The following is a 27,309-nucleotide window of genomic DNA, read 5'->3' as shown; positions in this document are numbered from 1 at the left end:
CATGTTTATGGCTTTTCTTACTCATTTTCTTTTTATTTGCGTAGAGGCATGTATTTTAAGAAAGGAAGTTTTCTCAACATTTTCAAAAGTGGTTTGTGTGTGATTTTTCTTCACCAGAAGCTTTCTTTAAACCTTAGATTACAACTGAACTCTCCGTTATCTTTAATGTCACTGGGGCTAATGCTAAGTTTGGGTTTTAACAGATCCTGTGTTTAAGGGGCTAAAGAAAGAAACCAGTTCCTCTTGAGTTAAGGGTTACTCAAGAGTCAGGGGTTGGTCAGATGATATGAGTAATTCTTAACTCCATCAAGTATAGCCATCTAACCAGTTTGATAGGAATTGGAAAGCATGTAAGTGTTGATTAAAGATGTGGATATTCCTCTATGAAAACTTTGTACACAATCAAAAAATGGGTCTGAGATATCTTTTTATATATGACAGTAGTATACTGGTGCATCACAATTACTTAACTTCTGAATGTTGACTTTATTCCACTACTGATATTGGGATCTGCTTGCTATGAGTTATACATTGTATGAAGTACAAAGCTTATTTGGTATATAGGAAAGAGCACAGGTTTTAAAATTCAAAGTTCTGTGTTTATTATGTTTTGCCTTTGACACTTGCTGGGTGCTTAATTCATAAGATCCTTCATATCACTGAGCCTTACTTTTATGAGTTTCTTATTTGTAATGACAATCAGAATGGAAAAATTAGACTTAGTAAACGGGAGAATACTGTAGATTGTAGGGACCATCATCTTCTTTAGCTATGTGAACCACTCTGGAACTCTGCCCCTAGGATGCCTATTTACTTGAGTGCTTCAAGGGTTCATAGCCCTTGGTTCTATAGTGTACTCTGTATTGAGTTCAGCATTCTTTTTAAATATTTTTCTTTGGTTTGGGTCTACCACATAGTAGGCCCTGTGGTAGGGAGTGGGAGGGTGGCTAGGGGAGAGAGTGAGAGGCTGATGAAGTAGGAGTCCAATCTGCTATGGATTGATTTCTTTCCGCTCGTTTTATCTTTAGCTTTCCTTTTAGAGTAGAAATTAGAAGCTCTGGAGTAAAATTAAAAGTTTAGCTCTGACAACATGAAAATTCCAAGCTTCATAGCTCTTGATGACTATAATTAAAACATATATAAAGTCTTTCAAAGGAATTTTTACTTTCTTTTTGTTTCCATGGGCAGTTTTAAACTTGTATCATTGGTTATAGAAGTCAGGATTTGGGGGTTTTTCTCATGGGTTTGACTTTTTCTTCCTATATGTAATTTTCATATTTTTCTTGAAGATTATAGTTACTTGATGGCCACTTAAATGTTGTTTTACTAACTAGGAATTCTCTACTAGCAGAGATTCTTAGCAATAAATCTTTTCTTCTTGAAATTTGTATAAGACAAAAGTTACATATTATTTTGGCAGTGATCATGCATGAACTTTGGCTGCAAGATGGCTGCTTAAACAGTGGTAGAATGACTCATGTAGGAAGAATATACACAAGTACATTGGTTGTCACTGGACCTTGCACCAATTCTAATCATTTGGTCTTAAACAGGCACAAATTCATTATTTTCAAAGATTTATTAAATTTTGTCACTTTAGTTTACTCTTTGTGACTCTTTCTCTTTTCTCTTACGATCTCTTACATTTATTTTAGTGTCTAAGTAAGGATACAGTTTGTCAAAAGTTAAGATAACCTATAGTCATTTTCACATAACTTGTAAAAATCCAGTTAGACTGAAACCAGCTTACCATACTGACAGCATATTTATTGCTTAATTATAATCAATTTTAACTCAACTAAAGTAAGCATAATATTGTCAATACCTTAGTTTGTTGAAGATGCAGAATTCAGAAATTCAAATTCTTGGGCCCCACTTCCAAAGATTCTCATTCCCACTTGATTCTTACACATAGACAGGTTTGGGAGCTACTGAACCACTTATAGAGGATGCTTTTTTTTGTTGTTTTTTTTGTGAGGAAGACCAGCCCTGAGCTAACATCAGATGCCAATCCTTCTCTTTTTTGCTGAGGAAGACTGGCCCAGGGCTAACATCCGTGCCCATCTTCCTCTACTTTATATGGGATGCCGCCACAGCATGGCTTAACAAGCGGTGTGTCCGTGCGCGCCCAGGATCTGAACCTGCAAACCCCGGGCTGCCGCAGCAGAGTGCATGCACTTAACCACTTGCGCCACCAGGCTGACCCCAAGGATGCTTTTCAAATAGTTCTCAAGGGCTTAGGATTCCTCAGAGGATTCTACAATCAATGAAATTAAGTTCTCTAAGGACAACTTAATTGCATTCATCTCTTATTTGTTTGCATTTGTCTCTTATTTGAGGTTCCTAAGAAAGATTTCCTAAGGAAAAACACTGCTTTGAAAAACGTGAAGAAACACTTTGCTTTGAAAAAAGTCAGAAAACTATTGTTATAAGATAGACTGTTTCTAGGATTCCTTATTATTTAAGATTCTGATTTTATTTTAAAAATTTGCTGGGGTCTGTGTTAATATTAGAGATCTAATATTCAAACAGAATTGAACTATGATAAAGGACAGAAAACTTTTACCCTCTTTCTCTTTCTTTATCTTGCATGAAGCCCTTCATAAACTCAGTTGCTGTAATAGCCTGCCTTTTTGATTTCATTAAATTCTGTGAATTCCCTCTACATATAGTGTTTCCTTGTCTTCCGTATAGAAACATAGTTTCCCTTGGCTAAAACACATTTAAGCAGTGGTCTGCTGGTAATGCTTAACAACTGGGGGAGAGGGGACTGATTCATATCATTTGCTAATTTCCGTGATGTAAATACTCCCTATAATAATAGCCTATTTCAGGCTACCAGTATGATGTTACTGAATGTGGATCTGGGAGGGTAGTATTTCCACCATACAGATAGAATAGTTGTTTCAAGAGCATAGCAAAATGTAGTAAAATAATTAGGAAATGATGAGTTTTTGAGTATTTACTATTTTTGTTATTAAAACGTTTTATAGGGGCCGGCCCCATGGCATAGTGGTTAAGTTCAGCTCATTCCACTTCAGTGGACCAGGTTCACAGGTTTAGATCCCAGAGGTGGACCTACAGCAGTCCTCAGCCACACTGTGGTGGCAACCCACATATCAAGTGGAGGAAGATTGGCACAGATGTTAGCTCAGGGCTAATCTTCCTCAAGCAAAAAACGAGGAAGATTAGCAACAGATGTTAGCTCAGGGCTAATATTCCTCAGCAAAAAAAAAAAAAAAAAGTTTTATATATTTAAATTATTTTACTGTAGGATATCCATGAAACTTTTTCTATGCTTATCTTTGGGGAAATAAATTGTTTCAAAATGGGAGAAGACTTTTACTTTGCATTTTCTACCTTATTCTGTTGTTTAAATTGATTACCTATGTTAAATTTATGAATAACAACAGCAAAAATAATATTAAAGCAGCAGCTCTCCAGGTGATTTTATTGCATGGCTAAATTGGGGGACTACCAGTGGTTCCCAGTCACAACTACCTAAACTAAAAAACTTTTTTCTTGGTTCTGTGACAACTTAGGGCTGAATTTCATGCTTAATTGCAGTGACTACTACATTTTAAGTATTATATTCTGTTATATTCTTTCAAATGATTTGAGAAATGTTTAGCCAAATGCATATGTTAAAAGATAAAGAAAAATAAGAGAACTGAGACTAGAAAAAAATAGCAATCAAAATAGAAAATCAAAATTTGGAAAATACAGATATAAATAGGCCAATCCTAAGCCCCACCATAGTTGATATAGTTGAACAACAAATTTGACTCGGAGCTTCCTGGCAATCAGTGGGGGGAAATAAGGAATATAATTCTTATCAGATAGAAGGAAGGGCATATTTTTTCAATGAAAGCTAAGCATTGCATTGTACTGAATTCCAAAGTAAATCTCACACGTGAAATTTATATATATAGGTACAGACTAATATAATAGACAATGCCGTTAACACTATCCCTCTAGTATTTATAGCTGTGAGTTTCATATGGCAGTTTCTTATAATATACTTCAAGAAAAAGACAAGATTGTAATATTAAAAAGCTACTTGGTTAAAGTGACTTTTCCCCCAAAGGAGATGGGTATAATAGTTTAGAAATACAACCCAATGGTCAAGCTTGATCCAAATTTGGAATGACACCACCTAGAGATATAAAGATTTAGAACAAAGAGGTCAAAAGGTGGCAAATAAGTCTACTCAGCTCCTGTTCTTTGTTGGTGTGAGCTTACAGTGCTGTGTTGACCAGGGTCAGCAGAAAAGAGTGCCCTGAATGATTAGCAATCTCTGTCCTGGGCACAGGAATGGGTAGCCGGAGAGAAACTTCTGCTTGTTTGCCATCCTTATGCTGGGCTATCTTATGTAAATGTATCTGGTCTCAAACAGCCTTTAGTGTAAACTGTGTTACAGACAAATGGGGTTTATAATCTTTGATAAGTGCCTGGAGTGTTGTATTTTGCATTGCTCTTTGAGAGAGTATGTGGTATCCATGTAAATTGTCACTAACTCATCCTAACAAGCCTGGTACATCTGTCTTTCATCATTCTGATTTTTGATTCTATAGTTTATTTTGTTTATTTAATATTAACTTTCCCATTTTAGTTAACCTCTAGTCTCATTGAGTTGTTTCTTTGTCCTTTAGTCTAATAGAACACCATAATTACAATTTTTTTGTTTGGGAGCATGATTCTGAAAGCAGTGGGAAAAGGAGAATTTGTCAAGTAATTCCTATATGAGCATGGTCATATTACATATTACTATTATGTAGTTTATTATCAGTAATAAGGTATTTGTTATAGTTACTTTTAACAAACTAAGATTTAAATTCTTTTATAGGGGCCTGCCCCGTGGCTTAGCAGTTAAGTGCGCATGCTCCGCTACTGGCAGCCCGGGTTTGACCCACACCGACTCACCGCTTCTCCGGCCATGCTGAGGCCGCGTCCCACATACAGCAGTTAGAAGGATGTGCAACTATGACACAACTGTCTACTGGGGCTTTGGGGAAAAAAAGGAGGAGGATTGGCAATAGATGTTACCTCAGAGCCGGTCTTCCTCAGCAAAAAGAGGAGGATTAGCATGGATGTTAGCTCAGCGCTGATCTTCCTCACAAAAAAAATAAATAAATAAATTCTTTTATATTATTAGAGAGGGAATTTGTAATCTAAAGACAACTTTAGGGGAAATTAAAATAGTTCAGAAATTAATTCATTGACTATAATATTTTGGGATATTTTTCTTTTAGTAGCAGTTTATACACTGCATGATTGTTCTAATCTGTATTTTATCTTAGAAACACAGTTCATCTGTTGAAAAAAATGCCTACTGACTCTTCTACTTTGTTTAATTCATCTGTTTGACATTTTTGTCTTATCCTATTTTTAAAAATGGGTATTTTCATACATTCCTGGTAAGAATATAAATTGATGTTACTCTTCTAAAGAGCAGTTTGGTAATATATATCAAAGAGCTTCAAAATTTCAGACCCTTTGACCTAGTTATTCCCCTTCTAGGATAATGTCATTAGGAAATAAATGGTGATTTTTTAAGTGCAGATTTTGGAATGAGAGTGCCTGGCTTTGAAGTCAGGCAATAAACTTACAAGTTGTATGACATTGTGTTAGTTTCTTAACTTCTATGAGCCTCAGTCTTTGCATCTGTAAAATAGGCATGAAAATAGCTCCTATCTCTAGGTGTTACTGTGAGAATTAAAGGAAGTGATATATGGAAAGTGCTTAACATCCTGCCTAGCATAAAATGTTGATAAATAATTGCTGTTATTAGTAAACATAGATTGTCATAGCATTAATTAAAATAATAGACATCTAAGAAATGATTTTAATGATTTTCATCCATATGAGGGAATATTATACTATGTAGTTGTTAAATGGTGTTATTAAAGAATATTTAAAGATATAAGAAAATGCTTGTAATGTAACATTTAGTGAAAGGGCAGGATAAAAATCTATATGCTCTAAGATGTCAATTAATTATGTTTAAATTATGTTCTAATTATGTTATAAAATATTATATTTTTAAAATATTGTCTTTAAAAGGTGTTAATTATGTTTTAAAATAATGTTTTTTAAAAATATTATAGGAAAAACTGGAAAAGATAATGCCGAAATATTAAGAATAGGTCACTATTAATAATTCTTAAAACTACATGATAGGTATAGAGGGATATATTATGCTATTCTATTTCTCTATATTTTCATTTTTCATATTTTTTTAAAAGAATGACAATAAGAATAATAGATTTTTAAAAACTTTAAATCTTTGGAATTAGTGCTTTGTAACTTGTTTAAATGTTAGTTAACTCAACAGGGTTTGTTATTCAATTATTATTGATGCTTTAAAGGTTTTTAAAGCATTTGAGAGAGTGATATATCAGACTTGTGAAAAGTTTGATAAAAATTATAAGGAGTGTATATAAATGTTTAGAATAACTTTTAACAAAAAAGAGATGGTTCATTTAATAATGGAATTATGAGTGATTTTTATTATCTTTTGTATACTTTTTTTACATCTTCCAAAATTCTTACTAAAAACAGTAAGCTGTTCTTAGGATCTTAATCAGAAAAAGAAGCTTTAATCAATTTTTTATGAAATGATACAGATAACTTTTATGCTTTGATGACATTATTACCTCTAGTATTGAGAGCTTAACTAGTTGCTTCTGAGACTTGGCTTTGAACATACTGTAATTCTCTAAAACAATTTTGGTGAAAGATGGATTGTGTCTAAACATCTGTCGAGAAAATAGCTATTTCAGGTATTTTCCATAAATGAAAAATTATACAAGGACCATCTCCACTACTGCATTCTCATAAATTTTATTTCCTTTCTTAAATAGGCAGCTTTAGCTCTGTGGGAGGGAAGGGTGTCATGAGTATTTTGGCAAAATTCTCCCTCTTTAGGCAAAAGACTAAGAGGAAATGAATAACTGTTTCTTCCTGCCTCTCTAACTGAAACAATCTTCAAATTTAGAGGTGAATTTTATTTGGAGCAAATACTCCCTTTATAAGCCCCGAGTTTATCTTGTAGGTGGCCTTCTAAAATAAACCTTATTTGATTTTATACACTGTGCTCATGTTTTGGCTTTATGCCTGACCTCCCAGGTTGCAAACATCTACAGTAGGACCCAATATTAAAGAAAATAAACCAAAAAAGAAAAAAGCTAGAAAATATTACAGATGTTAGTAATAAATTACTCAGTAATATTCACATTGGAGCAGTAATAAGTTATAATATTAATAGTGGTGGTCCTTAAAAATTGTCCCACTATTCACTAAGATGTTTAATCTTTCCCATGTTCCAAATGAAATACATTATTGTTTCCTACTCTTACGAGAGTTAGGTGTTAGGGATATTGTGTGTATTCATTTGACTGATTCTATTCAATACAGAGGTTAAAAAATAAAGGCAAAGCACCTTTATGCATAGTATCAACTAACACCAAATCCTTACTATATATGAGAAAATTGCTTGTTTTGGAAGTCAGTTATATACATTGAAAAATACATCAAACAATCTAAAATAGAATATGCTAAAGGCAAAATGACTAATCCTGACAAATTCTGAAATTCAAAATAAAAGTAATTTAGAAGTCTAATGAGGAGAGTTGGATCTTGAAGAAAAAAGTTAATTAAGCCGGAAGATAAAGGGAAGAAAAGAAAGGAGGGGAGAAAAGATAAAGAAGGAGGGGGGCATTGCAGGCAAGAAGCACACACTCCAGGACTGAAGGAGAAGTACAAGAGACATTATGAGGAAATGATATTGGAACAGATGGTTTATATAAGGCGGTGGTTTTCAAATTATGTTCTGATGAGCCCCCACATGGCTGGTAAGCAAGAGGGTAAAGAGGCCAGCTAATGAAGTCTTTAAGCAAGGCTGTGCTGCAGGTAGATTAGGAAGATTGATCTGACAGTGGAGCCAGAGGCATGTGCTGGGAAACTATTCAGTAAGTCAGAGCCTAAATGTGTCATTGGCCACAGGTTTGAAAATAAAAGAGGACGATGGATGCGTGGACTCTCACCAAGGAAGAACCAACAGGACTGGCTTACAGGTTGGATGGATATTGTAGCAGGGGAAGGAGTCATCAAGATCCATCCAGTGATAGAAATGAAGAATTTAAATCCAGTGGTACTAGATTGTATGAGAATACGGAAGATAACACGTTGATTGTATCCAAATTCTAAAGGGAAATACAGAGTGGATTGAAATTATTAACTTGAATATGTAAACTTACAGTTTACATGATGGCTAACTATGGGATTATGCCTTGTGTCAGCAGTGAGGATGAACACATAGCAGACCTGGGAGTTGTGTTGTTTACATCTCGGTTCTTAAGGTCAGTTGCTTTCTTAGAAGTCACTTAGCTGGGAAGCCTCTGTGCCTTGTGGGGGCCTCTGGCTTAAATTGAAAGCCCTCTTTTCTGTGGCACAGCTAAAAATCCCATATTCAGAGTCTGAGATTGGCTTCCGGTGAAGTAGCATTCACAGGGTAGTATTGTTAGGTAAGGCAGAGATTGTTAATGATGTAGGTTCTGGTTGGTGAGGATAAAATCCCCAGCAGGAGAAGACTGGGTATTCCTCGGACCTGGTGACATCAGCCCCAAGCCCAGGGTTCCGCTTTGTGAGGGGTAAGAAAGTCACCAGGGATTTACTGCCCCTCCCCCTGCAAAAAAAATTTAACAAATAAATGATAACTGAACTAAAAATATAGAGATATAGATATTTGCTCAGTATAAGAAAGGCTTATTTAATATAAAAGTTCATAAATAAACTATATGTGTTGTGGGCTGAGTTGTGTCCACCTACAAAATTCATATGTTGCAGTCCTAACCCCAGTACCTCAGAATGTGACTGTATTTGGAGATACGGTCTTTAAAGAGGCAATTCAGTTAAAATGAAATGTTTAAGGTGGGCCTTAATCCACTATGACTGGTGTTCTTGTAAGAAGAAGAGATTGACACACACACAGACCAAGGGGATGACCATGTCAGGACACAGTGAGAAAGTGGCCATCTGCAGTCTAAGGAGAGAGGCCTCAGAAGAAACCAAACCTGCTGACACTGTGATCTTGGACTTCTAGCTTCCAGAACTATGAGAAAATAAATATCCATTGTTTAAACCATCCATTCTGTGGTATTTTGATATGGCAGCACAGCAAACATAATACAATATGTATTTCAGCAAACTTTATAAACAAAATCAAAAGATAACAATAACCTAGAAAAATATTGCTTAACATATAGTAAAATAGACAAAGAAGGGCCTAGAATCAACAACACTCCAGTAATAATGAGCATACCTAGCACCCAGATCTTGGTCTTAAATGGCTGTCCTCCGATAAAAGGAACCGAGGCTCCTTGGAGAAGTGGCTGATTCTAGGAATGAGGCAGGAAGTACACAGGATGACCCTGGAGCATCATGCAGTGCCAGAAAGTAACCAATTGCTGAAAAAAACCTCACAATTATAGAGGTATGTCTAAGGGACACAGGAGCTAACTGAAAGATCTCCCAAGGTTCAAAGCTTTGAGCAACAAAATAAAGTAGCATTGGATTAGAACCCAAGGTGTAAAATAAATATGTGTGAGTTCATATTGTTATAAATAAGTCATTGAATAAATAAATAACTAGGGGAGAATAGACAAATCTCCCATGCAGAAGAATTCCAAATAATTTATGTGGATACTCCACCCTCAAGAAGGTGGAGCATAACTCCCCACTCAAGTGTGGCCTGTGCATAGTGGCTTCCTTCCAAAGAGTACAGCATGAAAAGGGGGAGAAAAAGAGTAACCTTATAGTGGCAAATCCACCAAACAGAACCTCAGCCTGGTGGTCAAGGTTAACATGAACAGTGATGTCATGTTGATAGTATGTGTCCTTGATATAATACGATGAGATGATACTTTACCTCTGTGGTCTTCCTCCCAAAAGCCCATACCTCAGTCTAATCATGAGAAAAACACCAAACAAATTCCATTAGAGGTACTTCCTTCAATATACTTGACTAGTACTCCTCAAAACTGTCAAGGGGGTCATTTCCCAAGGAAAGGCTGAGAAACTGTTACTGCCAAGAGGAGCTAAGGAGACAGACAACTAAATATAATGTGCTATCCTGGATGGAATTGTAGGACAGAAAAAGGTTACTAGGTAAAAACTAAAGAAATCTGAATAGTGTACCGGCTTTAGTTAATAAATATCTGTATTGGTTTAATTGTGACTAATGTACCATACTAATGCAAGATGTTAATAGGGGAAACTCAGTGTAGGGTATTTGGGACTAGCTTCCCAACTTTTCTGTAAAACTAAAACTATTCTAAAATAAAGATTCTTTTTTTAAAAAAGACCAAAAAAAAAAGTGGACAACAGATGTCATATACCCCATGCATCAAAAGGCCAGTAAAGACTTGAAAAACATTCGTACTTAACTGTTGTTCAGTTATGCACATTAAAACACCTATGAAATTATTATTTTTCTTCTATTTAGCTGGTAAACCTTTTTTTTTTTTTTTAATTGTGATACCTATGATTGTCAACATATAGGAATGTAGACTGGAACTACCTCTCTGGAAGGCATTTCGGTAATAGATAAAAAATGTGTGTACTCTTTGAAGCAGCAACATCACAAACAGAAAGTGATTATCAAGGTGCACAGAAATGTTTTTCATGGTAATATGTGCAATAGCAAAAACCTGGAACTTAACCAAAAGCCTATAAATATGGGATTGTTTAAATAAACTATGGGAATCTCAATGTGGAATGTAATGAAGATACTAAGAAGAATACTGTAGAATAATATTTGAGGAGAAAAAATTCCGTGATGAGAATGCCAGTTGTAAACCATGTATACTGTGTTATGCCTTTTCTATGGCTAACCTTTCATTTTATATATATATCTCCTTACATATCTCTCAGATATGGGATTTGGTGAAATAATCTTAACACATGGCATTAAATTAATTCCTATTAATGACTTAGTCATTTTATAATGCTTAAAGAGAGTTATTTTAATACATATGTAATAAATATATCAAGTATTGTTTCACAGCACTGTCATTGTAATTAGAAGCCAATGCTTCTCAAATTAATGGAGTGCAAGACCACTTTTTCATTACACAAATTGTGTGTTTCTGTGTGTGTGTGATGTTTATATTTTAGGTATATTACACATGGATAAAAATGGGATTTGCATACAATAAAATGTTGCCTGTGATTATCTCTGACTGGTAGGGTTGGGACAATTTTAATTTTATTTTTGGCGATTTTCTATGTTTTTTCCAAATGTTCTTCAAGGAACCACAGAATATTTTTGTGATGAGAAAAAAAGGTTTTAAATGGCAATTTAAAAAAAAAAAATCTTTTTTTCCCCATGAAACTGTATTTAGAATATTGAAATCATCTTTTTGTAAAAAAAAAAAAAAAAATGTATTTTTAGTTTGATATTCTGAGTGGATTTAGTTTATAAACAAACTTGCATTCATACAAATTTATACTGTCATTTATTTGCCATGTACTCTCTACTTTTCTATTGGGTGAAGTTTTCCTGAGTTGGTAAAAGCATTGTTGTGTTTGATTAGTCTTCTCATACTTTTTACTTTTAGGTTGGTGTTTGGAATGCTTTATCCTGCATATTATTCATACAAAGCTGTGAAAACAAAAAACGTGAAGGAATATGTAAGTATAGTTTTATAAGTGATTAATCTAGTTTAATGTATCCATAATATACAAGACTAAAAACAGCTGGAATAATGTTTTTGGTTAAAAAGGTGATATAAATGTGAAGTAATGAAATTAGTCTTTTTTTAAAACTAATTTTGAATACAATTCCAAACTGGAGTTTCAAAAATAGTTCACTGTCAGTTGGTATTTAAATAAGTGTATGATTCCCAAATGAGTAATTGGGTCTATCTTATTTATTTAGTCTGTAAGTTCCAGTATAAGAGGTTGGGGGATTGTCTGTTTTTTAGCCTTGTAAATTGATAAGTACACTGAGAATATATCTTTCTGGCCCCAAAACCTTTTTTCGTTCATAGGCTTTTTGTCACTTTTTAATTGATTTAAATATGCAGATACCTCATCACTACTGACAATTAGAGTCTTTTTTCTTCTTGAATCAGACTATTTGTAATAATTTCCTTTTTGATCCTCAGTGTTTCTTCTTTCAGTTTCCTCTTCCTCATTCTGTAATTTTTTTTTTTACTTTTACTATTTGTTTTTTTTACTCATGTCTGTAAGTTCTCCTCATTCCCAATTTTATCCGTTTTAATAGTAAATGGGCTTCCCCACCTATAAATCCTGACATAGGATACTATTTGTGATGGAGTGAATTTTCAGAGAATAGCAAAAGCATAGTTTATTAGTGGTTAATCAGTAGAGGTAATCGGTACTGAGATAACTGCAGATAACTGTGATTCTTTTTTAATTGAGGTGACATTCACATAACAAAATTAACTGTTTCATAGTGAACAATTCAGTAACATTTAGTACATTCACAATATTGTGCGAACACTACTTCTATCTAGTTCCAAAATATTTTCCTCACTCCAAAATAAAAAACCGTATCAGTTAAGCGGTTACTCCCCATACTTCCCTCCCTGCAGCCCCTGGCAACCACCAATCTGCTTTCTGTTTGTGTGGATTTACCTATTCTGGTTATTTCATATAAATGGAATCATACATGTGACCTTTTCTGTCTGTTTTTTTTTCACTTGGCATAATGTTTTCAAAATTCATCCACATTGTATCAGTATTTCATTCCTTTTTATGGCTGAATAATATTCTACCATATATATATACAATATTTTGTTTCTCCATTCATCCACTGATGAACATCTGGATTGTTTCCACCTTTTGGCTATTATGCATAGTGCTTTTATAAACATTCATGTACAAGGATTTTTTTTGAGTACCTGTTTTCAATTCTTGTGGATATATAGCCATCGTTCTTTTTAAGGGATCTTAGATGATAGCCTGGTCGTCCAACTCATCAAATGATCAGAGATCAGATGATGCTTCTTTATTCTGTTTGTTCAGGGTGGTTTTTTTTGGGTTGGGGGGGGCTCTGAAACCTTTATAACTAACCCATTCTATTGAACTTTTATAGTCATTTTTTTCTCTTATATAAAACTAATTTTTCAAGTGAAGTATACACAAATCATTTAGAATGGTAGAATACCTCTAGAAGAGGTAAAGAAGTTACTTAGTTGAGCTCTGAAATTTTTCTATTCTTTTATATATATATCTCTTGGATCTAGGATTGGTGAAATAGTCTTAAGAAATGGAACCACATTAAGTCTTGGTAATTTAAAGTCATTTTATAAATGACTTGAAGGGACATATTTTAATATATTATAATAAATTCTTCAAGTATTGTTTTATAGTACTGGCATAGGTTGGTTTTTAGAAACAAGCACTTGTCTTGTTAACAGTGCTTCTCAAGCTACCTATGGTAAAGGACCAGTTTTGTTTTGTTTTGTTTTTAATTTCCAATAAGTCATAGACCAATACTTTTGTAAAAAAAAATAAAAAACTAATCACTAGAAAAATAAAATGAAAACCCAAAAACATAATACAACCTAAATTTTGTTATTACTAGATTCAGTAGACATGAAATTACAGTCAATTTTTGTATTTAAAGCAAAACAGTAACACTTCACAGCCTTGTACCAGTCCATAGACAACACTCCCCTACTGTGTAATATTTTAATTGGAATTCTCTCTTTTGAAAGACAAAAATAAGAATGACTCTTCATTTCCAAATACCATGAATATATGAGCTGGGAGTATACTGCTGGCTAGTACTTAATAAATGTACTGGCCAGTACATTCTGCCCTATTTGGAATGTTTGTGATACTGTTATTAAATGAGATCTTTTTTTCTGAATCCAGTTAACTGTACAGTTGAAGTACACAGTGATATGTTTCTCAACTTTGGGCCCATTTCATCTATAAAGCATTGTAAACCCAGGATGTGGAATAATTGGTGTGCCTCTGTGTGTGTGTCTTTGTGCATGTATTTGTGCTTATGATGTTATCCTATCTTCACTCCCAAATCTGCTTGATTCTGTTGGGAAAGAAAAGTTAAATACAAATTGAAAATGAAGTTTAGATGAGAAGCTCTAATAATACGAAAATATTAGTAGGCACAGAAATACCACCCCCTAAAATAAAAGGTAAGAAGATAGCGATAAGAAATATAAAGGTATTATAAATTGTAATAGAAAGAAATAGGCCTGGGGCCGACCCCGTGGCTTAGCAGGTAAGTGCACACGCTCCACTGCTGGTGGCCCGGGTTCGGATCCCAGGTGCACACCAATGCACCGCTTGTCCGGCCATGCTGAGGCGGCGTCCCACATACAGCAACTAGAAGGATGTGCAACTATGACATACAACTGTCTACTGGGGCTTTGGGGACGAAAAGGGGAAAAAAAAAGGAGGAGGATTGGCAATAGATGTTAGCTCAGGGCTGGTCTTGCTCAGCAATAAAAGAGGAGGATTGGCATGGATGTTAGCTCAGGGCTGATCTTCCTCACCAAAAAAAAAAAAAAAAAAGATCCTTAAAAAGAAAAAAAAGAAAGAGGCCTGTAATGTATAAGTGCATGCTAAGAGCAGAAAAAATGATGGTGTTTAGGGATTGGCCTAAGAACCATTATAAAAATGTTAGTCAATTTCTCACTATGGATCAATTTAACTTTGTTAATCCTCATTTTTCAAGATTTAAAAACATGGATTTGTGTGTTTTATTTCCTTAATACAACACTCAAATTTTTATTACTGGATTATTCTGTAAATTTGGGATTAATAAGAATGGTCTGGGGCCGGCCCTGTGGCTTGGTGGTTAAGTGCGCGCGCTGCGATGCTGGTGGCCCGGGTTCGGATCCCGGGTGCACATCGAGGCACCACTTCTCCGTTCATCCTGAGGCCGAGTCCCGCATACAGCAACTAGAAGGATGTGCAGCTACGACATACAACTATCCACTGGGGCTTTGGGGGGAAAAAAAATAAAATAAATAAACTCTTTAAAAAAAAAAAAAAAAAAAAGAATGGTCTAACCCTAAAATTTTAATTCTGCTTCATAAGTTAAAGATCATTTAGGGCCGGCCCCGTGGCTTGGTGGTTAAGTGAGCGCGCTCCACTGCTGGCGACCCGGGTTCGGATCCCGGGCTCGCACTGACGCGCTGCTTCTCCGGCCATGCTGAGGCCGCGTCCCACATACAGCAACTAGAAGGATGTGCAGCTATGACATACAACTATCTACTGGGGCTTTGGGGGAAAAAATAAATAAATAAAAAATCTTTAAAGATCATTTAACCTATGGAAGAAAATCCATTAACATTCTTATTCAAACTGATAAAAACTATAAAACAGTATGTGTTGATATATGTACATATCTATATATATGTGCATGTGTATTTAGATATGTATTTAGAATATTGCCTTGCACAGTTTTTAGAGAATAACTCATTATTAACAAAGTAGGAATTATCTGTGCATGATTTTGCTGTGGTATTCTGACTGAAAAAAGTTTTCTTAACAATCCCTTTGAGAATATCAGAATAATGAGTAATTGAAGAGAAACTAGGGAGTAGAAAGGCAGGTGGCTGGAGCTAGTTTGATAATTAGATGGTAATCAACTCTGCTTCACAAATGCAATGAGAGCTAAAAGCAAATGTGGTCACGCACTGAAACAGGAAAGACAGGGCATCCGCTTTTGACAAGTAAATATGATTCAACTCTAAAGACCTCCTGGTAACAGGGTTGTTTGCCATCAAGGCTGTTAAACAGAGCAACTAAGCTGAGATGTCATATTAGAATAATATCTTACATTTATATAATTTCCTACCAATTTCAAAATACCTCTGTATATTATTGTTTCCAATTGCTGCTGTAACAAATTACCACACATTTATTGGCTTAAACCAATACATATTTATTCTCTTAGTCTTAGAGGTCAGAAATCTGAAATGGATCCACAGGACTACATCCCTTCTGGAGGCTTTAGGGGAAAATCTGTTCCTTCCCTTTTTAGCTTCTACAGGCTGCCTGCATTCCTTGGCTTCTGGCTCTATTCCTTCATCTTCAAAGCTAGAAACTTTGGACTGAGTCTTTTTCACACTGCCATCTCTCTTGTTCTCTCTTCTGTCCACTCCCTCCACTTATAAGGACCGTTGTGATTGATTACATTGGGTCCACTTGAGTAATCCAGGATCCTCTCCCTAGCGCAGGGTCAGCTGATTAGCAGCTTGAATTCCATCTGCAACCTGATTTCTCATTTACCATGTAACACACACACACACAGATTCCAGGAATTAGGTCGTAGACATCTTTGGGAGAGAGGGACATTATTCTGCATACGACAATAATAATCTCACTGGTCCTCACTACAACTTTATAAAGTAGGTAGGGAAAATATTCCAATATTACAGGCTCAAAGAAGTGAATTAACTTGCCCAGGGGCACATGGATCATTAAGGCAGTAATGGTACCAGATTGGATACCTTCTGTTTCTAATATTTTATTCTTTCTCTTCTACCATGCTACCTTTAGAAAAGTAGGTAAGGATCCTGGCTTCACGAAAAGTTGAAACAGCTTTCACAACTAGCCAGTGAATGTGCTTCTGATTAATTCCAAGGTAGATCTTCAGGGGCCACAACTATATGGATATTTTCTAGAAAGGGCAATGAAGCAGCTTAACCAGTACTAAGCAAGACCCATAGGCATCTAAATCAGCTGTGATCAAAATGGTTAAAGAGGAAATGAAAAGTTTTGAAAGTTCTGTAAAGTCTTGGCAGTTCTGTAAGAATTTCCAACCTAAATTTACTTCTAACATAAATTTTGAATATTATTTTCTTGCTGAGTTTCACCTAAACTTAGTCATCCAGTTTAACCTCAGATAATAACAGTTTTGTCAGAACTCTTTTCTCATAAAGTTTTCCTGTATAGTGATCCCATCCAAATTTGCTTTGTTTTACATATGGTAGTTTCTTAGTAAAATTGACCTTCTTAAAATTTCCCTGTTATATTCTTTTTAATTTTATTTATTTATTTTTCCCCCAAAGCCCCAGTAGATAGTTGTATGTCATAGTTGCACATCCTTCTAGTTGCTGTATGTGGCACACGGCCTCAGCATGGCCAGAGAAGCGATGCGTCGGGGTGTACCCGGGATCTGAACCCGGGCCGTCAGCAGCGGAGCTCGCGCACTTAACTGCTAAGCCACGGGGCCGGCCCTCCCTGTTATATTCTTAATAGCACTTATATTATCTAATATTATGTTGTTTATTTCTATATGTTTGTCTTCCTTACCAGAAGAAGCTCCATAGAGAGTTTTGTTGTTTTGTTAGTTGCTATATTCTTGTACCTAGAATAGTACATGGTATATAGTAGGTACTCGATATTTTTTTTTGAATGAATGAATGAATAAGGGAAGGAAGAAGAGTTGACTTTTAAGTATGTATCAAATATTAAATTGTGTTTACAAGAGTGTGTACATTTCTTAAGTGGATTGGTCTACTTTCTCGGCCTTAATTCTACAGGGTTAAGGAGTATACAGTCCAATCTGACTTATCCCAAAGCCTCAGTTTCTTTGGGGTTTTTGCTTACTATCTAAAGTCCAGAGGCCAGCCTGGTGGTACAAGTGGTTAAGTGCACGCGCTCCGCTGCAGCGGCCCGGGGTTTGCCGGGTCAGATCCCGGGGGCACACCAACGCACCGCTTGTCAAGCCATGCTGTGGCGGTGTCCCATATAAAGTGGAGGAAGATGGGCACGCATGTTAGCCCAGGGCCAGTCTTCCTCAGCAAAAAGGAGGATTGGCAGATGTTAGCTCAGGGCCGATCTTCCTCGCAAAAAATAAAAATAAAAAATAAAAAAAATAAATTCCACTGATATCTAATTCAAAATTATTTTCAGAAAGCAAACATTTTTGGTTAATTTACTTCTTCCCACCCTAACTACTACTATTCCTCTTAAGCCTGCAAATGGTAGATTGCACCTGATAAAACAGATGCTGTATTCAAATCAAAACAAATGGAAAGTGCTGTGTATTTTGGCAACCTTCCTTTCTTCCTTTGCCTGTTTTTAAAACAGAGCTTTCCTAGGATATAATTTCCTGTATAGTGTGGCTGATATGGCCTACTTAAAGTCTTTCAGTCTTGCAGTAATTGAAATGTAAACTTACTGAAGAATTAGTATGGTTTTGCAAATTTTTTCAAGCTTATACCGTCTCATGACTTGAAAATAGAATGTTTACTTCCAAGTCGTGTGTAATTGCTGTTAGCTTTTCTAGAAAACCAGTGTTCTTATTCTAGGAATGTTGGAGAAAGTGGCAGTGAAAAGATTAGCTAACAGCACTTAAGTCAAAATCAGACCTTTGGTCCTGAGATTTACTGTGAGCAAGAACAAAGAACTGGGAAAACTCTGGGAGATTCCTCTCTAAAAGGCCTAGAAATGGCCCTCTAATACCCTATTGCCTTGGTTTTTGAAAGTGACCTAATTTTTGACTGAATATTTGGGTGATATGAAAATGAACAAATAGGGCCGGCTCCGTGGCTTAGCGGTTAAGTGCGTGCGCTCTGATGCTGGCGGCCCGGGTTCGGATCCCAGGAGCGCCCCGAGGCACCACTTCTCCGTCCAACGCGAGGCCGAGTCCCACGTACAGCAACTAGAAGGATGTGAACCTATGACATACAACTATCTACTGGGGCTTTGGGGGGAAAAAAATGAATAAATAAAATCTTTAAAAAAAAAAAAGAAAATGAACAAATATACCATACCCCAGTTCTACAGTTCTCATCAATTGGTAAAATCTGAAGTTGTCTACTAGTTTTAGAGTAGAGATAGGAGGGGAAAAAACATACTGAAAAACTTTTCTTTATTATCAAGAAGTGTTCCCCAGGCATCTTTTGATATTTTGGATTGAAAGTGTTCATTTGATTGAAGGGTTTTAATAATTTGGAAAACGTAGAGATTTACCCACTGATTAAATCAAGGTGAGGTTTTTGAAAATTAGTTTTGTCAGGCCACATGCCTGTATATTTTCCATTCTGATCTACTTTAATTTAGTTTTTATATTTATCAAAGTTATACTTATAATTTAAAAAGTCAAACAGTTTTCCAAGGCTTTTTATGAAAAACGACAGTTCATCATCCCCATCCCTATTTCTAACTCGCTAACAGCAACTACTTTCAGCTCTTTTACCTGAATCTTTTAGTATTTATTTCCACATTCTAATTAACATGCTTATATTCCAGTTTCTTAATTTTTCAGATGGACCTCATCAGTTGACTTCCTTCTATTAAAGATGATTTAGTGGTTACCCAATGTCACTATACACATGCATATTTCCCTGTCCCTATAGCTTTCCAGTGTCATTACGGTATAATTTGGATTGGATCAATATTCCATATTTACATTCTTTAGGCTAAGTTAGAAAGAGCAGTAGAATATAGAGATAAAGAACACAGCATCTAGAACCAGGCCGCCTGGGTTATCGTCCTACCCCTACCCATTACTAGCTGTATCTTTGAGCAAGTTATCTGACCTTTCTGTGCTTTAATTTCCTTATATGTAAAATGAGAACAGTAGTAGTACTTACCTCCTCAGGTAGTTGTGAGGATTATATGCATCGGGGGGGCCTGCCCGGTGCCACAGCAGTTAAGCGTGTGCTCTCCGCTTTCGGCGGCCCAGAGTTTGCAGGTTCAGATTCTGGGCGCGCACCGAGGCATCGCTTGTCAAGCCATGCTGTGGTGGCGTCCCATATAAAGTAGAGGAAGATGGGGGCCGGCCCGGTGGCGCAGCGGTTAAGTGCACACACTCCGCTGCGGCAGCCCGAGGTTCACAGGTTCAGATCCTGGGCGTGCACCAACGCACCGCTTGCTAAGCCATGCTGTGGTGGCATCTCATATAAAGCAGAAGAGGATGGGCACAGATGTTAGCCCAGGGCCAATCTTCTTCAAGAAAAAAGGGGAGGATTAGCATCAGATGTTAGCTCAGGGCTAGTCCTCCTCACAAAAATAATAAATAAATAAAGTAGAGGAAGATGGGCACAGATGTTAGCCCAGGGCCAATCTTCCTCAGCAAAAAGAGGAGGACTGGCATCGGATGTTAGCTCAGGGCTAGTCTTCCTCACAAAAAAAGAAAAAAAAAGGATTATATGAGTTAATGAACATAACGCATTTAAATCAGTACCTGACATATAACGGTACCTGTTATATAATATTTTTCATTATGTAAATACTATTTGCATCTGATCTCTACACTTTCCTGCTATTACCATCCTTTTCCTGCATAATAGTTTGTTTTCCCTGGAGTTATTCATTGTCTTGTTTTCTGTTTTTGTTTTTTTTCACATATTTGTCATTTTCTGTTCTTATTACAAACCTAGACCCAAACTTGGCCACAGTTTTATCTGAATTTCTTCTCAGTGCGTTCTAATCTATTAGATGTTCTGAACTGGCTCTTGCTTTAGACCCTTTGATTTCTTAATCTCCTATCTTCCTCTTTCTTATTTTACTTCCTCAGTTTGATGAATTTCATCCTTCCTGAGAAGGCCCTATGAGAGGTAAATTTTTTGAGATGCTAGGTTGGAAATAATTTTCCTTCAGAATTTTGAATGCATTTCTCGATTGTCTTTTAGCTTCTAGTTTTGGAGAAGTCAGAAACCATTATGATTCTTACCTGCTTTTGAGATCTTTTCTACGTCCTATTTTATTGTTTTAAAATTTCATGATGATGTGCCTTGGTGTGAGTCAATTGTAATCGATTTCACTAAACCCTCAGTAATCCTTTTAATCTAGGAATCCTTTGCCCTTCAGCTCTGAGAAATTTGGTTTAAATTATTTATTTAGTGATTTTCTCCACTCCATTTTCACTATTTATTCTATCTGGGATTTCTTTTATTCAGTTTTAAAGCCACTTGGCCTGATTCTCTACTTTCTGTTCTCTTTCCTGTCTCTTTTTCTTTTTGCTCTGTTTTATGATAGAGTTTCTCAAGTTTTTCTTCGAACTCTTCAATTCATCTTTTAATTTCTGTTCCTATGTGTTTAATTTCTAAGAGCTCTTTTTATTTTCTGAATGTTCCCTTTTCTGTAGCATCCTATTCTTATTTTATGTTTAAAATATCTTCTTTTTTGTCTGAGGATATTAATGATAGTTTTTTAGACATGTTCTCCTTTCTACATAGTCTCTCTTTCCCTTGGATTCTGTTTTTTTGTTTGTTTCAGCCTCTGTTTTTCATGTATAATTTCCTCAAATGTTGGATGATTCTTGGTTGGTTCTTCCTATTTGAGTATTATAATGAAAAGCTGATTGGAAGCCCTGCGCCCAAGAAGAGGCTTGCTGAATGTGATCTTCATTATAGGGTGATCTGACTAGGTAATTGTATTTGTTCCTAGGGCTGCCATAAGGAAGTACCACAAGCTGAATGGCTTAAAACAACAGTAATTTATTGTCTCATGGTTCTGGAAGCTAAAAGTGTGTAATCAAGATGTGGACAGAGCCACACTCCCTCTGAAACCTGTTGAGAATTCTTCCTTGCCTATTTCTACCTTCTGGTGGTTACTGGCAATCTTTGGTGTTTCCTTACCTTTCAGCTGCAGCACTTTGGTCTCTGCCTCTGTTGTCACATGATGTTCTCCCTTATTGTGTCTGTGTCTCTGAGTCTCTTTTCCTCCTATAAGGACACCAGTCATATTAGTTTAAGGGCCTACCATAGCCCAGTATGACCTCATCTTAACTCATTGCATCTGCAGTGACCCTGTTTCCAAATGAGGTCACATTCTGAGGTACTGGGGGTTAGAACTTTGTTTTAGTCTGCTCGGGCTGCCATAACAAAATACTACTCACTGAGTAGCTTAAACAACACAAATTTATTTTCTCATGGTTGTGCAGGCTGGAAGTCCAAGATAAAGGTGCCATCAGAGTTGGCTTTTGGTGAGGCCTCTTCCTCATTTATAGATGGCCACCTTCCCCCTGTGTCCTCACACGGCTTTTCTTCTCTGCTTGCATGGAGAGAGAGATCTCTGGTGTCTCTTCCTCTTATGAAGACACCAGTTCTATCAGATTAGGACCTTACCCTTGAGACATTTACTCTTTATTACCTCCTTAAAGGCCGTATCTCCAAATACAGTCACATTGGGGATTAGGGCTTCAACATATGAATTTTGGGGGGGACACTTCAGTCTGTAACAGACTTCAACATATTTTTGGGGGGACAAAATTCAACCCATAACAGCCATTTCCTTGGAAAATTATCAATATCTGTATCTTTAGATATTTTCTCTTGTGCCAGTCAGATTCTTCAAAGAAGACTCTTCCGTTCTGAAAGGTACTTGGTTGCTAGCATTCTGGTGGGAGAATGAGGGTTGGGGGCTCTTAATATTCAGTTTATAAACTTTTACTTAATCCCTATTATCCCTACTCTCAACTGTGCCAGAGATTTGCAAATCCAGAGACCCCCTGATTCACCCTTTCCAGAGAATAAGCCTCCAGGTTCTGCTAGGGGAAGGAGGGTCATCGCCAGACAGCTAAATTGGGAGGGCATCTGGGGGCCCATCCGCTCCTTAAGCTAATTTACAGCCATTCTTCCTATCTTTTGCCTTTTTTGGCCAAGAATTATGCCACCAATTCTTCAGCCTTTTGGGAGCTCTGCAGTGTAGAGTTGGATTGCTTCTCAGTTTTTCCCACTGTCAGCTTAATACTCAGTTTTCTCAGGTCTCCTAAGTCAGTTACTATTCATCCATTTCCTTCCTAGCTCAAAAAATTTCTCTTCTATGTTCTTCTGGACTTATGTCTTTTTTAAAAATCACTTCATTGTTGTTTTAATGAGATTTATGGTGGGGATGCAATTAAATGTGTATATTCACTATACCATCTTTACCCAGATTTCCAAAAGGACTTTTTGAGTGGGATACTTGTGATGGAATTATACAGTGATATCAAAGAATGTTTATTCTGTCATTAACATTGATTTTTAAAATGTGTTCACATAGGACGTAGGTTTAAAGTAGTAATACAGGGGCCGGCCCTGTGGCTTGGTGGTTAAGTGCGTGCGCTGCAATGCTGGTGGCCCGGATTCGGATCCCGGGTGCGCATCGAGGCACCACTTCTCCATCCATCCTGAGGCCGAGTCCCACATACAGAAACTAGAAGGATGTGCAGCTATGACATACAACTATCTACTGGGGCTTTGGGGGGAAAAAATAAAAAATAAATAAAATCTTTAAAAAAAAAATAAAAAATAAATAAAGTAGTAATACATATTATCATTTTTTCAATCCTTAACAGTAATTTCAAAATTTAATTTTAGCTGACATGCAGTAAATACATGTGCACCTTGCCTTGAGTTATAGTTGTTTGTAAATCAAGTTTTGATAAATAAAATCACAATTTAAATGTACTTGGAATAATTCACTATCCTTTAATGAAGTAAATCTACTTAGATTTACTTAAAGTAAAGTAGGTGATGATTATTCTTTATAAACCTAGCTTTTGATGTGTCAAGTTTACTTATTTTATATGTAATACATATCAGTATGTAACTTCACTGCTTAAGTAATTGACAGTGTTATAATTATCAAGTGACTTATACTCTTCATTATGTTTTCTAAAAACAATTTCTTCATGATCATCTCAGGATCATTATAATGGATCCACTATAGGAAACAAGCGTTAAGTTTATTCAAGATTATATAAGTGGGGGGTTTTAAATGAATGTTTAACACAGTTCCTTCTAAAATTTTAGAATGTGAATTAGGGTACCCCTTGACCTTTATGAAGTAAATCGAAAGCATTCCCACAATTTTCATGCCAAGATATAGCTAGCCATCTGCAGCGGTCTTGTCCTTTTCTAACTTCCAGTGCAAATGCTTTGGGAAACATACACAAAGAAAAAAAAATTCTCACAGTTACATTTAAACCTAAGAGGCTGTCACGCTTTTGCTAATATCTAGGAAGAATTTTACCAACTGTAGTGCCAGTGGAAATGGACTTTTAAAAACAGGGACAGAAACCGTTGTTTCCATTAAAGGAAATGTTGTTAAGTAGTAAATTGGAGGGAGGCCTAGCCACCTCCACCCTAATCCCTAGTGATGGAACAGCTTAAAATCATAAAAGCTACAGCAACTAGAAAACTCAGCTGCCACCACCCTCACTGCAGGGAGCACTGTGTTCAGAGGCAGCCAGTGTTCTGCCTCCCCCTTGTCTGTTCAGAAACCATAACCTCACTACTTTGAAGAAAACCCCCAATAAATTCCAAAAGGGAGAAATAATAATTGACTACAAGAGAAAATCAAAACTACAGTACTAGATTAATTCAAAAATAAAAATGACGGTAATACATATTACAATTTATATTCTTGAGTATAATAGCTTTAAAAGCCTTTATTTTGAAAAGTGAGGAAGAAAAATGCAACATTCAATTCAGGGAGCAAGAAAAATATCAAAATTAAAAGAATGTGTCAAGAAAGTAGGATAAATAAAGAATTAAAAAGCAGAAATAAAAATAAAAGCAAAATTGAGAGAATTACAGTATCTAAGAGTTGTTCTCTTGAATAAGCCTAAGATAAACACTTGAAATAGCTAAGGTAGGGAGAAGAGTAGAAAAAGAATTGACAAAATGAGATACAAGAGAAGGGTTTAAGCAAGTAATGCTAATTTAAGTGACAAAGAAAATATTAAACTACCTAAAATTTGTTTTAAAAGGGAATATTTGCTAATAATAGCAGATATACGTGATCTTTTTCCTTTTTAGCTAAAGGTTACATTATTTATGTAGAGAAATTTCTCCTTTTACGCAATACCGGAATCTACCTTTGGAATGCTCAGATATGTACATCATCTTTCCATTATGTAATTTTAGAAATATACTGCTTTACCAGCTACAGCTGTAATAATCAGATTGTCAGCCAGATTGCCATCACACTGTGAAAGGTCCTCCTAAAAATATAAAAGCTAGAGCTGTTCCTGAAGATTTTAACTAAGTAAGAAAAATAAAATCTTTCTCCAAAACCTCGTGTAATTTTAAAAGCACTTGAGAGAGATGTAATAGAAATGTAATAAAAATGTAAAAAGATGACGTTCTTTTGAAAGACTATTAAAAAATTAATACATTGAATTATATTATACAAATACATAAAATTTTCTCTCTTTTGGCTATCAGAATACTTATAGACTGATTCCTTTTCTTTAAAGATTTTATTTATTCATTTTTTTTTCCCCCCAAAGCCCCAGTAGATAGTTGTATGTCATAGGTCCGCATCCTTCCAGCCGCTGTACGTGGGACCCGGCCCCGGGTTGGACGGAGAAGCGGTGACTCGGGGCGCGCCCGGGATCCGAACCCGGGCCGCCAGCATCAGAGCGCGCGCACTTAACCGCTAAGCCACGGAGCCGGCCCTGATTCCTTTTCTTTAGACCGCAGATCCAAACTCTGTAGGTAAAATGGAAAAAATCCTCAAAAGGTCTTGAAAAGTCATAGAAACAGATTGAGTTGAGTAGTTTTATTTTAAAGATTTTATTTATTTATTTTTCCCCCAAAGCCCCAGTACATAGTTGTCTGTCATAGCTGCACATCCTTCTAGTTGCTGTATGTGGGATGCGGCCTCAGCATGGCTGGAGGAGTGGTGCCTCGGTGCGCACCCGGGATCCGAACCCGGGCCGCCGGCAGCGGAGAGCACGCACTTAACCGCTAAGCCACGGGGCCGGCCCCTATTTTAAAATATTATAGTAATAACTTCTAAAGGTTTCCAACAGGTAGCTTTTAAAAGATCTAACACTTAGTTTTACTATTTTATATACTTAAGAAGATTGTCTAAATAAATTATTGGAGCCAACTGGAGAAGTTTTTGCCATTGACATGATATTTGAATATAATTTCAGCCTACTAATCAACTTTCTTACCTTCTCTCTGTAGGAGGCAGATTTGGATTTACTCTTAGGGAGGAGAATCTAAAGGCACTTCCTCCTTGGGAAGGGAGTGAGTCTCCACCAAGCGGAGTGTCCAAATAAATCTGGGTTCTTGGAACGAGTAGACAACAGGGACGTTCCTCATGGACCTTCGGGGTAGAAGAACCTTAGGCTGCCCTTGCCTCAGTAGTTTGCTTAAAGCTTTTGTCTGTTCAAGGCCACAAACAGTGCCTCTGAGAGGTGGGCTAAAGGCCCAGCTTTTTCTATTTTTTGGTTTTTTGGTTTTTTGTGTGTGTGAGGAGATCAGCCCTGTGCTAACATCTGCCAATCCTCCTCTTTTTTTTGCTGAGGAAGACTGGCCCTGGGCTAACATCCATGCCCATCTTCCTCCACTTTATATGGGACACCACCACAGCATGGCTTACTAAGCAGTGCGTCGGTACGTGCCGGGGATCCGAACCGGCAAACCCCGGGCCACTGCAGCGGAGCCCGCGCACTTAACAGCTTGCACCACCAGGCCGGCCCCTGTTTTTTGGTATTTTTTTAAGTGATAATGTGCCTAAATAGTGTTATGAAAATAAGGGTGCATTTTAAATGTTTACATTGAACAAATTATCACATAAAACTGAGTTCATCATCTGTTCTCCAAACCCAAAGCTCTTTTTATATTCTCTTCGTGAATGATTCCACCTTCCTCTAGGTAACATTGTCAGGACACACGCAGAACAGCCTCCCGCTGCAGTACTTCTCAAATTTGAGTGAGCATATGAATCCCTCTCGGATGTTGCTAAAATGCAGATTCTGATTTAGTAGGTATGGCCTGGCCTTGAGATTCTGCATTTCCAGCAAGTTCCCAGGTGATGCTAATGGTCTGTAGACCACAATTCAAGTAGCAAAAATTTTGTACATGTTCTCAACTCTGATTACACATCAAAAACACTCATGGAGATTACCTTAAATTTTAAAGACTTAGCTGCCTGTTCTCTGCATATTGTGATATGGGCCCTAGAAATTTATACAATTTTTTTTAATCCCCATGTGATTCTTGTCCACAGCCAAGTGGAAAACCATTAAGAGACAGCTTATTTTATTGTGAAAATTGAATAATTACCACATCATGCTTTTTTAATATTTTTATGTATGCAGACGGGCACTAAATAACAAAAAGTTTGTTTTAGAAACACGTGTGTGTAAATGGACTGATTAACAACTTGGAATATGTTATAGAAAAATAGTATTTTAACAAAATCAACCATATGATACAGTTAGGTGGGGAAGAATATTGAGTTGGACTTTCTCCTAGTTTCCGTGTTGTAGGGCTAGCCATACACAAAATTTCTGTGTCAGTAAAGTTTCCCTTTAGAGTCATCCACTTTACTTTCTGCACCTTTCTCCAG

General features: G+C 36.4%; 1 protein-coding gene across 1 annotated transcript in view; it reads left to right on the top strand.

Annotated features, from left to right (window-relative positions):
- Positions 1-27,309, top strand: part of REEP3 (receptor accessory protein 3) — a 98,121-nt gene that overhangs the window by 33,082 nt on the left and 37,730 nt on the right. The window contains exon 2 of the mRNA XM_087432158.1: positions 11,619-11,691. Within this exon, the coding sequence (XP_087288284.1) occupies positions 11,619-11,691 (73 nt within the window). The remainder of the gene's footprint in view (positions 1-11,618; positions 11,692-27,309) is intronic.

Source organism: Ceratotherium simum, chromosome 6, assembly GCF_057802395.1.
Source record: "Ceratotherium simum simum isolate JZ-2026a chromosome 6, ASM5780239v1, whole genome shotgun sequence".
In the NCBI taxonomy this organism is placed as follows: domain Eukaryota; kingdom Metazoa; phylum Chordata; class Mammalia; order Perissodactyla; family Rhinocerotidae; genus Ceratotherium; species Ceratotherium simum.
Note: the sequence above shows the minus strand (reverse complement) of the source record. Positions and strands in the feature narration are given on the sequence as shown.